Genomic DNA, 11,975 nt, shown 5'->3' with positions numbered 1-11,975 from the left:
GCCACGCCCCTCCGCTCGCCCGCTGCGCCGCGCCCCTGGCGGTCCGCACACTCCGGCTTTAGCTGGTTCAGGAGAACCCCACCACCGCGGACCTGAGAGGAGCCCGCGCACCCCCAGCTCCGGGTCCCTGGAAGGCCATGGACGTCCGCCCGGCGTCGACGCGGCCGCCGCCGCTGCTGCTGCTGCTGCTGCTGCTGCTGCCAGGTACGGGCGCGGCGCTCGGGGACGGGGACCGGGCTGGGGAGACATCGGGGATCGGGGACGCCGGGAGCAGGGAAGGGACTGCCCAGGGCGCAGAGGGGACCGGGATAGGAGAGAGAAGTCGGGGGACACGGGGTGCCGGGACCTGGGAAGGGAGCGGGGCGGGGCCCGAGTACAAAGGGGACGCGCTGGAGAGCGGGGTCGGGGCGCTGGAGAGCGGGGTCGGGGCGCTGGAGAGCGGGGTCGGGGCGCTGGAGAGCGGGGTCGGGGCGCTGGAGAGCGGGGTCGGGGCGCTGGAGAGCGGTCGGGGCCCTGGAGAGCGGGGTCGGGGCGCTGGAGAGCGGGGTCGGGGCGCTGGAGAGCGGGGTCGGGGCGCTGGAGAGCGGGGTCGGGGCCCTGGAGAGCGGGGTCGGGGCGCTGGAGAGCGGGGTCGGGGCGCTGGAGAGCGGGGTCGGGGCGCTGGAGAGCGGGGTCGGGGCGCTGGAGAGCGGGGTCGGGGCGCTGGAGAGCGGGGTCGGGGCCCTGGAGAGCGGGGTCGGGGCGCTGGAGAGCGGTCGGGGCCCTGGAGAGCGGGGTCGGGGCGCTGGAGAGCGGTCGGGGCCCTGGAGAGCGGGGTTGGGGCGCTGGAGAGCGGGGTCGGGGCCCTGGAGAGCGGGGTCGGGGCGCTGGAGAGCGGGGTCGGGGCGCTGGAGAGCGGGGTCGGGGCCCTGGAGAGCGGGGTTGGGGCGCTGGAGAGCGGGGTCGGGGCGCTGGAGAGCGGGGTCGGGCTCGGGGCTCGTCGGGCCCTGGCGGGCTCGGGGTTCGGGGGCGCGGCCCGAGCCCAGATCTCGGCCGCGGGTTGGGGCGCTGGGGTCCCGAGCGGCCGCCGCCCCACGCCCTTCTCACCGGCCGGGCTCCGGCGCCTCGAGTGAGAACAAGTGGCGGGAGAGGGCGAGGCCGCCGGGGAGGAGGCGTCGTCTCCGGGCGGAGGCGGGCGTGGAGGGCGGCCTAAGCCCCGGCCCCCGCCCCGGCCCCCCGCCCCGGCCCCCCGCCCCGGCCCCGCGCCCCGGCCCCGCGCCCCGGCCCCCGCCCCGGCCCCCCGCCCCGGCCCCCGGCCCGGCCCCCGCCCCAGCCTCGCCCCCCTGCCCCGTCTGCCCCGAGAGCCTCCCCGCCGGCCTCCCGGGCCTCGGGGGACCGGCCCGCTGCCGGGAGCCCCGGTCCGGCCGCGAGGGCCCCCGTGGCGCGGAGGGCGTCTGCCGAGGCGCCCCCTGAACCGGGCGGAGCCACCCCAGCCGCTCAGGAGGCTGAGATCCGAGGGTCGCGGTTCCCAACCGACCTGGGCCGGAAGCTCCGTGGGGTTCGTCTCCACCCGGACCCCCAAAGCCGGACGTGGTGAGGAGCACCGGGCCTGGAGCGAGAAAGCCCAGGGAGAGGCTGGGCAGCTGGCTCAGGGGTAGAGCGCCTGCCTTGCATGCCTGAGGCCCTGGGTTCGATTCCTCAGCACCACATAAGCAAAAAGAAAAAAGCCGGAAGTGGCGCTGTGGCTCAAGTGGTAGAGCGCTAGCCTTGAGCTGAAGAGCTGAGGGACAGCGCCCAGGCCCAGAGTTCGAGCCCCAGTACCGGCACATGCGCACACACGCGCGCGCACAGGGCTGGAGCTGGGGGTTCAAACATGGCTCACGCTGGAGATGGAGGAAGCCAGCCTGGGATCTGGCTTCTAGAAAGGCCGGTGGCCACAGCAGGAGCGGGGCTGGGCTGCGGCTCCCGGCCGGCGAGGGAGCCCGGGGGGGGGGGGGGGAAGAGCCGTCCCCGCCTCCGAGAAGGAAACTGAGGCCGCGGGGATCGGGGTGCCCCGCGCGCCCCGCGGGGTGGGCGGGAGGAGGCCGGGCCCGCGGTGACCCGCGCCCGCCCGCAGCCGCCCGCGCCTCCGAGGCCGAGTTCCGGCTGTTCGAGCACCTGTTCGCCGACTACAACGAGATCATCCGGCCCGTGGCCAACGTGTCGGACCCGGTGATCATCCAGTTCGAGGTGTCCATGTCCCAGCTGGTGAAGGTGGTGAGTGCGGGCGCGGGCGTGCGGGGCGCGGGGAGGGGCAGGGGGCGGCTCCAGAGCCCCGAGCCACCCGCGCCCGTGCTTCCCTGTCTCCCTCTCCAGGACGAGGTCAATCAGATCATGGAGACCAACCTGTGGCTCAAGCAGGTGCGTGGCCGGTGGGCGCCTCGACACTGCCGCCTGGCGGGGGCCTCGGAGCTGCGGCCGCTCGCCCAGGGACCCGCCCGGGGGGCCCAGCGCCCTAGCCAGCACCCCACGACCCTGCTCCTCCTCATCTGTCCCCCACCCGTGGGGTCCAGAGCTCCGTCCCAAGAGCCTTTCAAGCCCCCTCCACCCCCCTCACCCTCCTCCCTGCCCTGGCCAGTCCTGCGACTTGAACTCAGAGCCTGGGCGCTGTCCCTGAGCTTCTTTTTGCTCCATGCTAATGCTCTACCACTTGAGCTACAGCTCCACATTGAGCTTTTTTGGATAGTTAATTGAAGATAAAAGTCCCGCAATGCTGGAGGCTCACACCTATAACCCTAAAATACTCAGGAGGCTGAGATCTGAGGATCACAGTTCAAAGCCAGCCCAGGCAGGAACGTTCGTGAGACTCATCTCCAATGCAAGAAAGGGAAGAGTAGCTCAGTGGTAGAGTGCCAGCTGTGAGCAATGATGCCAGGCTCTGAGTACAAACTCCACAACTGACTGGGGGTCGGGGGAGGGGGGAGGTGGGGGTTCCATAGACTTTCCTGCCAGGCTGGCTTCAAACCACAATCCTCAGGTCTCAGCCTCCTGCGTAGCTAGGATTACAGATGTGAGCACCAGCATTTGGGTGGAAGGCATCGTCTTAGTAGAGTTTGAAGACTTCTCTGAAAAAGACACACACACACACACACACACACATACACATACACAAGTATATAGTAATTTTATTGTTATTATTAAGGTATTGTACAGAGAAGTTACCATTTCATAAGTCAGGGAATAAGTACAATTCTTTTTGGACAAAGTCACTCTTTGCGTTCTCAATATGTAAATCTAGGCTGGGATTCCAGGGGTTTGTGCCACCACCCTGGGCCTGAAGAGCGATTTAAACAGCAGGAGCTCAATGTATGGGTTTAGCACTAGTGTCACAGTCCAGGAAGTGACCCCAGCTAGCTCTAGTCAAGGGCTGTGCTCTCTGAATTGTGGGGGGATGGGTCCCCTCAGGGTGGGAGGTAGGGCAGCTGGCAGGCGCAGTCCCAGGCCAGCAAATGGTCACTCTGTGGTCGGTGGCAGGGGTGCCAGAAAGAGTGAAGCCAGCCTGGTCCTTCCGGACCCCCTCTTCCCCCAGATCTGGAATGATTACAAGCTCAAATGGAACCCCTCAGACTACAAAGGGGTGGAATTCATGCGGGTCCCCGTGGAGAAGATCTGGAAGCCCGACATTGTACTGTATAACAAGTAAGGTGCTGGGGGTGGGAAGCCCTCTCTCTTGGGGACTGGCCAGGTTGGTCCTTTCCCCCCTTCAGGGCTGACAGCTGGGGGCTTGGGGGTCTTCAGCTCTAGGGCCGATTCTGTTAGCCTGCAGCCATTACTTGAGCATCTACTATGCACAGCAACGTGCAAGGGGAGAGGGAATGCGCAGGTAGCTGAGACCATGACATTGATGGGGTTCTTGAAGGTCAAAGAGGCTCTGGGGGAGGGTGGGGGGAGGGGAGGATGTGGAGGGGGGGGAGTTGGTCACGGGCACCCAGTGAATAATCATTGAATCACTCATTTGGAAAGCAGTGAAGGGAGAAGGTGACACTTTCCAGGCAGAATTCACAGCTCCCTTGGGTCCCATTTCTGGTACAGCCCCTCACAGCCCATACATACACACATCCCCTTGGCCAGGAAAGATGGGAGCAGGGGACAGTAACTAAATTTAATTTCCCCTTCCCCCCTCCCCCTCCAGCTGCCTTAAACACCTGCTTCCACAACAATCCTCCTTGTGTTTAATGAAAGCGGTTGGGGATCCCTGTCTGACTTTTGGGGGTGTCTGGGGTTTAGAAGGAGTAAGCGAGGTATCCCAGGGAAGAGGGGCATGGCAGGTGATGAGTTGGGCGGGGCTCTGGGCCTCAGCATCCCATTGGTAAATGTGATATCACTTCCAGCTTTGGGGTGGTTCATTGGAGATAAGAGTCTCATGGATTTGTTGCCTGGGCTGGCTTCGAACTATGATCTTCAGATCTCAGCCTCCTTGGGTGGATAGAATTACATCAGTGTTCAGCTCCTTTTTTTGGGGGGTCCGGTCGTGGGGCCTGAACTCTGGGCCTGGGCGCTGTCCCTCAGCTCTTCAGCTCAAGGCTAGTCCTCTACCACTTGAGCCACAGCGCCACTTCTGGCTTTTTTCATTTTGCTAATGTGGTGCTGAGGAATCGAACCCAGGGCCTCATGCATGCAAGGCAAGCGCTCTACCACTGAGCCACTTTCCCAGCCCATCAGCTCCTTTTATCTTTTTTGTTGTTCTTTTTCTTCTGATCCTGGGCCTTGAACTCAGGGCCTGAACGCTGCCCCTTAGCTTCTTTTGCTCAAGGCTGGCACTTTACCATTTGAATCACACCTTTACTTCTGTCTTTTGGTGGATTATTGGAGCTAAGAATCTTACAGATTTAGCTGCCTGGGCTGGCTTTGAACCATGATCCTCAGATCTCAGCCCTCCTGAGTAGCTGGGATGACAGGCATGAGCCACTAGCACCAGGCTCGTTTCCAGCATTCTTACCTGTTGAATTTGAAGCCTGGGCCAGGTAACAGGGAGGTGGTGACCCTGGTGCGCTGTAGCCCGGCCCCTGTGTGTCATTTCAGTGCCATCGGCGATTTCCAGGTGGATGACAAGACCAAAGCTTTGCTCAAATACACAGGAGAGGTGACCTGGATCCCTCCCGCCATCTTCAAAAGTTCCTGCAAAATCGACGTCACCTATTTCCCATTCGATTACCAAAACTGCACCATGAAGTTCGGTTCCTGGTCGTACGACAAAGCGAAAATCGATCTGGTTCTCATCGGCAATTCCATGAACCTCAAAGACTACTGGGAAAGCGGGGAATGGACCATCATCAAAGCCCCGGGGTATAAACACGACATTAAATACAACTGCTGTGAGGAGATCTACCCCGACATCACCTACTCGCTCTACATCCGGCGCCTGCCTTTGTTCTACACCATCAACCTCATCATCCCGTGTCTGCTCATCTCCTTCCTCACCCTGCTCGTCTTCTATCTGCCCTCCGACTGCGGCGAGAAGGTCACGCTCTGTATCTCCGTGCTGCTGTCCCTCACCGTCTTCCTGCTGGTCATCACCGAAACCATCCCGTCCACCTCTCTGGTCATCCCTCTGATCGGCGAGTACCTCTTGTTCACCATGATTTTCGTCACGCTGTCCATCGTCATCACCGTGTTCGTGCTCAACGTGCACTACCGCACGCCCACCACGCACACCATGCCAGCCTGGGTGAAGACCGTCTTCTTGAACCTTCTCCCCAAAGTCATGTTCATGACCAGGCCGGTGGCCAGCACTGAGGGCAGCAGGCCTCCAGTCCCTGGGGCCTTCTCCGGGGCCGAGCTCGCCAATCTGAATTGTTTCAACCGCACCGATTCCAAAAGCTGTAAGCCAGGCTACCCGTGTCCCGACACCGCCTGCCCCGCCTGCCAGCACCGCAGGGTCAAGATCTCCAACTTCAGCGCCAACCTCACCAGAAGCTCCAGCTCCGAGTCTGTCGACGCCGCTCTGTCCCTCTCCGCTCTGTCACCTGAGATCAGAGACGCCATCCACAGCGTCAAGTACATCGCCGAAAACATGAAAGCGCAGAATGAGGCAAAGGAGGTAGAGATTATAATTACTGTATCTTAATAACACATGGTGGTTAGTCATCCAATGCACACTTATGTTTTCCTTGTGCAGCAAGGGGAATTGGGGTGGGGGGGCGCTGAAGAAATAATAGACTCTGAGTTGGGTGTGATAGCACATTCCTGTAATCCCAGCTACTCAAGAGGCTAAAGATAGGAGGATCACGGTTCCAACAGTTACTGACAAAACATAAGCTGGGATAAGAGTCAGTGGCTCAGGCCTGTCATCCTAGCTACTCAGGAGGCTGATATCTGAGGATCATGGTTCAAAGCCAGCCCAGGCAGGAAAGTTCATGAGACTCTTATCTCCAATTAACCACCAGAAAACCAAAAGTGGCACTGTAGCTCAAATGGTAGAGCTTTTGCTTTGAGCTGAAGAGCTGAGGGACAGCGCCCAGGCCCAGAGTTCAAGCCCCACTACTGACAAAAAAAAAAAAAAAAAAAAAAAAAAGCTGGGCATGGAGGCATACACCTGTACCCCCAGCTATTTGGGGAGGTGGAGACAAGAGGATCATGGTCTGAGGTCTGCCTTTGTAAAAAAACAGAAGGTCCTATCTGGAAAAAAAAAAAAAAAAACCACCACCACCAACAAAAAACAACCTAAAAGGTACTGGAGGTGAGGCCCAACTGGTAGATTGCTTGGCTTTCAAACTTCAGTACTGGGGCTGGGAAGGTGGCTCAGTGGTAGAGCGCTTGCCTTGCATGCCTGAGGGCCTGGGTTCAATTCCTCAGCACCACATAAGCAAAAAGAAAAAAGCCTGAAGTGGTGCTGTGGCTCAAGTGGTAGAGCGCTAGCCTTGAGCTAAAGAGCTGAGGGACAGCACCCAGGCCCAGAGTTCAGGCCCCATGACCAGTCCCCCCCCCCAAAATAAACTTCAATACTACAAGAAGAAAGGAAGGAAGGAAGGGTGAGACTTTGGAGTCAGAAGCTGTGCTCAGACTGCTATTTCCATGGGTGCATTAACTACTTCATCATGTACAAAATGCGATGATAAAGCTGAGTACGTAGATTAATTAAAGGTGTGAGTTACCAGGGTCCAGCTGTAATGGATAACTTTTACAGGCATTCTCTATTCTTGCCATATGCACTTTTTTTTCCCCCGTTGGTCGTGGGGCCTGAACTCTGGGCCTGGGCGCTGTCCCTCAGCTCTTCAGCTCAAGGCTAGCGCTCTGCCACTTGAGCCACAGCACCACTTCTGGCTTTTTCTGCTTATGTGGTGCTGAGGAATTGAACCCAGGGCCTCAGGTATGCAAGGCCATCACTCTACCACTGAGCACCTTCCCAGCCCCTGCCATATGCACTTTTAAAATTATTTTTAATTAATTTTTGTTGTTGTTGTTGGTAGTGGGGCTTGAACTCTGGGCTTGGGTGCTGTTTCTAAGCTCTTCAGCTCAGGGCGAATGCTCTACCACTTGAGCCACAGCGCCACTTCCTATTTTTCTGGTTGATTAAGTGGATTTAACAGTTTCACAGACTTTCTTGCCCTGGCTGGCTTGGAATCATGTTCCTCAGATCTCAGCCTCCTGAGTAGCTAGGATGACAGGTGTAAGCCACCAGCATCTGGCTTTAAAAATGATTTCTTGAACTCAGGGCCTCGGTGCTTAACATTTTCATTAAGGCTAGCACTCTACCCTTGAGTCATAGCTCTACATCTAGCTTTTTGGTGGTTCATTGGAGATTAGAGTCTCATGGACTTTTCTGCTTGGGCTGGCTTTGAACCTCAGTCCTCAGTGAGTAGCTGGGATTACAAGTATGAGTTACTAGTATCTGGCCTCTAGCACAGTGGAAACAAAAAATGCTTTTGATTCAAGCAGCTCCCAGGAGAAGGAGGCAGGTTCTGAGAAGTCTGGACAACAATGGAATCAGAGGCGAGAGAGCCATGAGCTCATTGTTCACAGACAAAAATCAGTTAACCATGGACGTGGCATTGTGGCTCAAGTGGTAGAGCGCTAGCTTGAGCAGAGAGGCTCAGGACAGAGCCCAGACCCTGTGTTCAAGCTGTTTTGTTTTGTTTTTTTTGCGCAAAAAAAACAAAAACAATCCCAAAAAACTTGCTGTGTACCAGTGGCTCATGCCTGTAATCCTAGCTACTCAGGAGGCTGAGATCTGAGGATCACAGTTCAAAGCCAGCCCTGGGGCGGGAAAGTCCATGACATTCTTATTTCCAATGAACCGGCAAAGAAGCCAGAAGTGGAGCTGTGGCTCAAGTGGTAGAGTGCTAGCCTTGAGCCAACACAGCCCAGGGCCCTGAGTTCAGGCCCCAGGCACCAAAAACAACAAAAAAACACAAAAAACCCAAAATAGAACAAAAGAAAAACCCCAGTCAAGTGGAAGCCAGAGACTAAGGAAACTGAGCTATTTCTGCAGAACTATGAGCCATGCAAGGTACTTGCTCTCTCATGGGCAGGAAGAAACCCCTCAGGCAGCTCTTGACTCCGGTCAGGCCTGAGTCCACAGCCTTTATTTTTATTTTAATGCCAGTCCTGGGGCTTGAACTCAGGGCCTGGGCGCTGTCCTTGAGCTTTTACACTCAAGGCTGGTGCTCGACCACTTGAACCACAGCTCCACTGCTGGGTTTGGGCTGGTTAATTTGTATAAGAGTCTCTCCCATTTGTCTACCCAGGCTGGCTTTGGACCACAGTCCTCAGATCTCAGCCTCCTGAGTAGCTAGGATGACAGGTGTGAGCCACCCAGAACACTGTCCTAACTAGATTCTAACCTTACAATGACTGTCTGTGTTACGGAGAAGACCAGGACACTGCAGCCTGTCAGGGTGAAATACAGTCTACAGCCCCAGCCTTGTGTCAGTGCATGTAATTGAATCACAGAATTACAGGCTGCCTCTTATGTGATTATTGCTTCTAAATCAATGGATGCATGCCCCACCCCCTCAATTTAATTATGCTTTCTTTGCTTTCTGGATTGCTGGAGTTTAATTGCTCTTCCTTCCTGTCTGAACACTAAATTGAAGCTGTATTATGTACAATAAGTCTTGCTCTCTTCTCTCTTGCTCTCTCTCTTTTTCTCTCCCCCCTCCTCTTTCTCTTGCTTGCTCTCATACTGGTACTGAACTGGCTTGAACTCAGGGCCTTGTGTGCTTGCTGACTTTATCACTCAAGGCTAGTGCTCTATCAGTTGAGCCACACCTGCACTTCCAGCTTATTGCTGGTTCATCAGAGATAAGATTCTCTTGGATTTGTCTGCCTGGCTTGGCTTGGAACCTTGATTCTCAGATCTCAGGAAGATTACAGGTGTGCACTAAGATGCTCGGCTGTCTTATATTCCTGCAATTTCAGCAATTATCCTGGTGTTCAGCCTATTTGGTCCGTGTATCAGATTCCAGTTGAAGATGGGGGTGTTGGGGCTGGGAAGGTGGCTCAGTGGAAGAGTACACTTGCCTCGCATACATGAGGCCCTGGGTTCAATTCCTTAGCGACACATAAGCAGAAAAAGCCAGAAGTGGGGCTGTGGCTCAAGTGGTAGAACACTAGCCTTGAGCTGAGGAGCTGAGGGACAGCGCCCAGGCCCAGAGTTCAGGCCCCACAACCAACCAAAAAAAAAAAAAAAGAAGAAGATGGGGGTGTATAAGGTGGAGCCAAGGGAAAGAGAGGGATGGTTGGGCTTATCTGGTTCTTTTTTTTTTTTTTTAACTTTTGGAACATATGGTGGAAGGTGAGCGCCAGTGAGCAATAAAGCTCAAAGACAGCACCGAGGCCCTGAGTTCAAGTCCCAGGACTAACACACACACACACACACGCACGCACGCACGCACGCACGCACGCAGTAGAATACTTGCTTAGCAAGTGCAAAATTCTAAGTTCAAACTCCAGAATCAAACAAGAAGAAAGAGAGAGAGGAGGTAAGGAAGGAGAGAAAATTTATAAAGTTGGGTGTGGTAGTTCACACCTCTAGTTCCAGCAAAGGGAAGCTGAAGAAGGTGGTTTGAAAGCCCGGCCTGCTGACATGGCTCATTCTATGCCTGTTTCTCCATTGCCTAGAGTTGACTATGATAATTTCCTGAGACCACATAGTTTAGTAGTAAACAAAAAGCCAGGCGCTGGTGGCTCATGCCTGTCATCCTAGCTATTCAGGAGGCTGAGATCAGAGGATTATGGTTCAAAGCCAACCTGGGCAGGAAAAGCTGTGAGACTTTTACCTCTAATGAACCACCTAAAAAATGGAAATAGTGCTGTGGCTCAAAGTGGTAGAGCGCTAGCCTTGCGCAAAAAAAACAAGAATCTCAGGGATAGCACCTAGGCCCTGAGTTCAAACTTCATGACCAACCCTCCCCTTTCCCCTCCTCCCCCTGCCAAAAAAAAAGCCTTCTGCATCCTGAAGATAACATGGGCTTTTCAGCTACTGCTGTAGAATGACGTCGTCAATGAAAATGCATTCATTTTGTGGCTTTGGTTGGTTTTCAGATTCAAGATGACTGGAAGTACGTCGCCATGGTGATCGACCGCATCTTTCTGTGGCTCTTCATCCTCGTGTGCATCCTGGGGACCGCGGGCCTGTTCTTGCAGCCTCTGATGGCCAAGGAGGATGCGTGAGCCCAGAACCCTGTGTCTGATGCTCACTGTGCACCTGCAGCTGAGGGGGGTTGTTCTTAATAGCAACACATTTCCTGTGATCAAGCTACCCAGCTTTGTTGTTGGCCCTTCAAGATTTTTTTTTCAGTTCTAGTTAAGTTTGGGCAAAAAAAAAAAAAAGATGCATGAAAAAGGTCAAGAGTATTTATTACACCGAAATGAATATTTCAACTCACCATTGGGGAAAGGGGAAGAAAAGCATGATACAACCAGGCACTGGTGGCTTATTTCTAATCCTAGAGACCCAGGAGGCTGAGATCAGAGGATCGTGGTTTGAAGCCAGTGCAGGCAGACAAAACCAAGACTTTTTTTTTTTTTTGCCAGTCCTGGGGCTTGAACTCAGGGCCTGGGCACTGTCCCTGAGCTGCTTTTGCTCAAGGCTAGCACTCTACCACTTGAGCCACAGCACCACTTCTAGCTTTTTCTGTGTATGTGGTACTGATGAATCGAACCCAGGGCTTCATGCATGCTAGACAAGCACTCTACTAAGCCACCTTCCTAGCCCCCAAACCAAGACTCTTATTTCCAATTAGCCAGCAAAAAGCTGGAAGTAGAGGTATAGTTAAGTGGTAGAGTGCCAGGCCTGAGCAACAAGGGCCAAATGAGAGCATGTGCACGCACATGCACGTGTGTGTGCACACATGCACACACACAGAGTTTTGTACTTTACACTCTGAAGAACTGACAGTTGGTGGTAATTCATAAGGACCCCCCTGCCCTGCCCCAAATATTCATTCTCACCAGCCATGATTTTCCTATGCAAGATTAAAACTGACCCTTGCCCAGCCCGCTGTGACGCAACAAACCAAAAGGCAGAGTTTCAGAAAATGTATTGACATACTACTACCCCTCCAATCTTAATTCACAGGGACATCAGCATCTGGCTTGAATACAAATTAAGCTAACAGTTTTTCGTTATCCACACTCCATTAGCCAGCTCTTCGTTGTGATAACAAAATACCTGAGACAATACGCTTAAGAAGAAGAAAGGTTCATGTGGGCTCGTGATTTCAGAGGCTCCAGTAGGCCTGGTGCTTTCAAGTCACTGCAGCAGGACACAGCAGGGAATGTGGCAGCCAGGAGGCAACGAAGGAAGACAGTGCTGACATTCTAGGCCTTTCTGAAAGGGCAGACTCAACTGCCTGACCTTCTAGGTGGCATTAAAGGTGCCACTTTGTTTCCTAAAGCACTGCCAACCAAACCTTTAACACTGGCCTCACAGGAATTGGACCCAAGTGATAGCACCCCGCCCACCCCCCTCACCCCGCTGCATCTCAGTGCCAAACCCATTTAGTCCTTTTCCC

General features: G+C 55.2%; 1 protein-coding gene across 2 annotated transcripts; it reads left to right on the top strand.

Moving 5' to 3' along the window:
• The first annotated feature begins 66 nt into the window (after positions 1–66).
• Positions 67–10,863, top strand: Chrna3 (cholinergic receptor nicotinic alpha 3 subunit). 2 transcript variants are annotated; one of them, XM_070042799.1, is made up of 6 exons: positions 67–204; positions 2,096–2,235; positions 2,335–2,379; positions 3,548–3,657; positions 5,041–6,058; positions 10,504–10,863. In XM_070042799.1, the coding sequence occupies exons 1-6, from the start codon at positions 138–140 to the stop codon at positions 10,630–10,632; spliced, it is 1,509 nt and encodes a 502-aa protein (XP_069898900.1). In that variant the 5' UTR covers positions 67–137; the 3' UTR covers positions 10,633–10,863. The 2 variants fall into 2 exon arrangements, with proteins under 2 accessions (XP_069898900.1, XP_069898901.1); XM_070042800.1 differs by lacking the exon at positions 67–204 and adding an exon at positions 1,514–1,572 and having other exon boundaries at positions 10,504–10,860.
• The last annotated feature ends 1,112 nt before the right edge of the window (positions 10,864–11,975 follow it).

This window comes from Dipodomys merriami, unplaced genomic scaffold (assembly GCF_024711535.1).
Source record: "Dipodomys merriami isolate MVZ:Mamm:240054 unplaced genomic scaffold, mDipMer1.0.p SCAF_33, whole genome shotgun sequence".
NCBI lineage: Eukaryota > Metazoa > Chordata > Mammalia > Rodentia > Heteromyidae > Dipodomys > Dipodomys merriami.
Note: the sequence above shows the minus strand (reverse complement) of the source record. Positions and strands in the feature narration are given on the sequence as shown.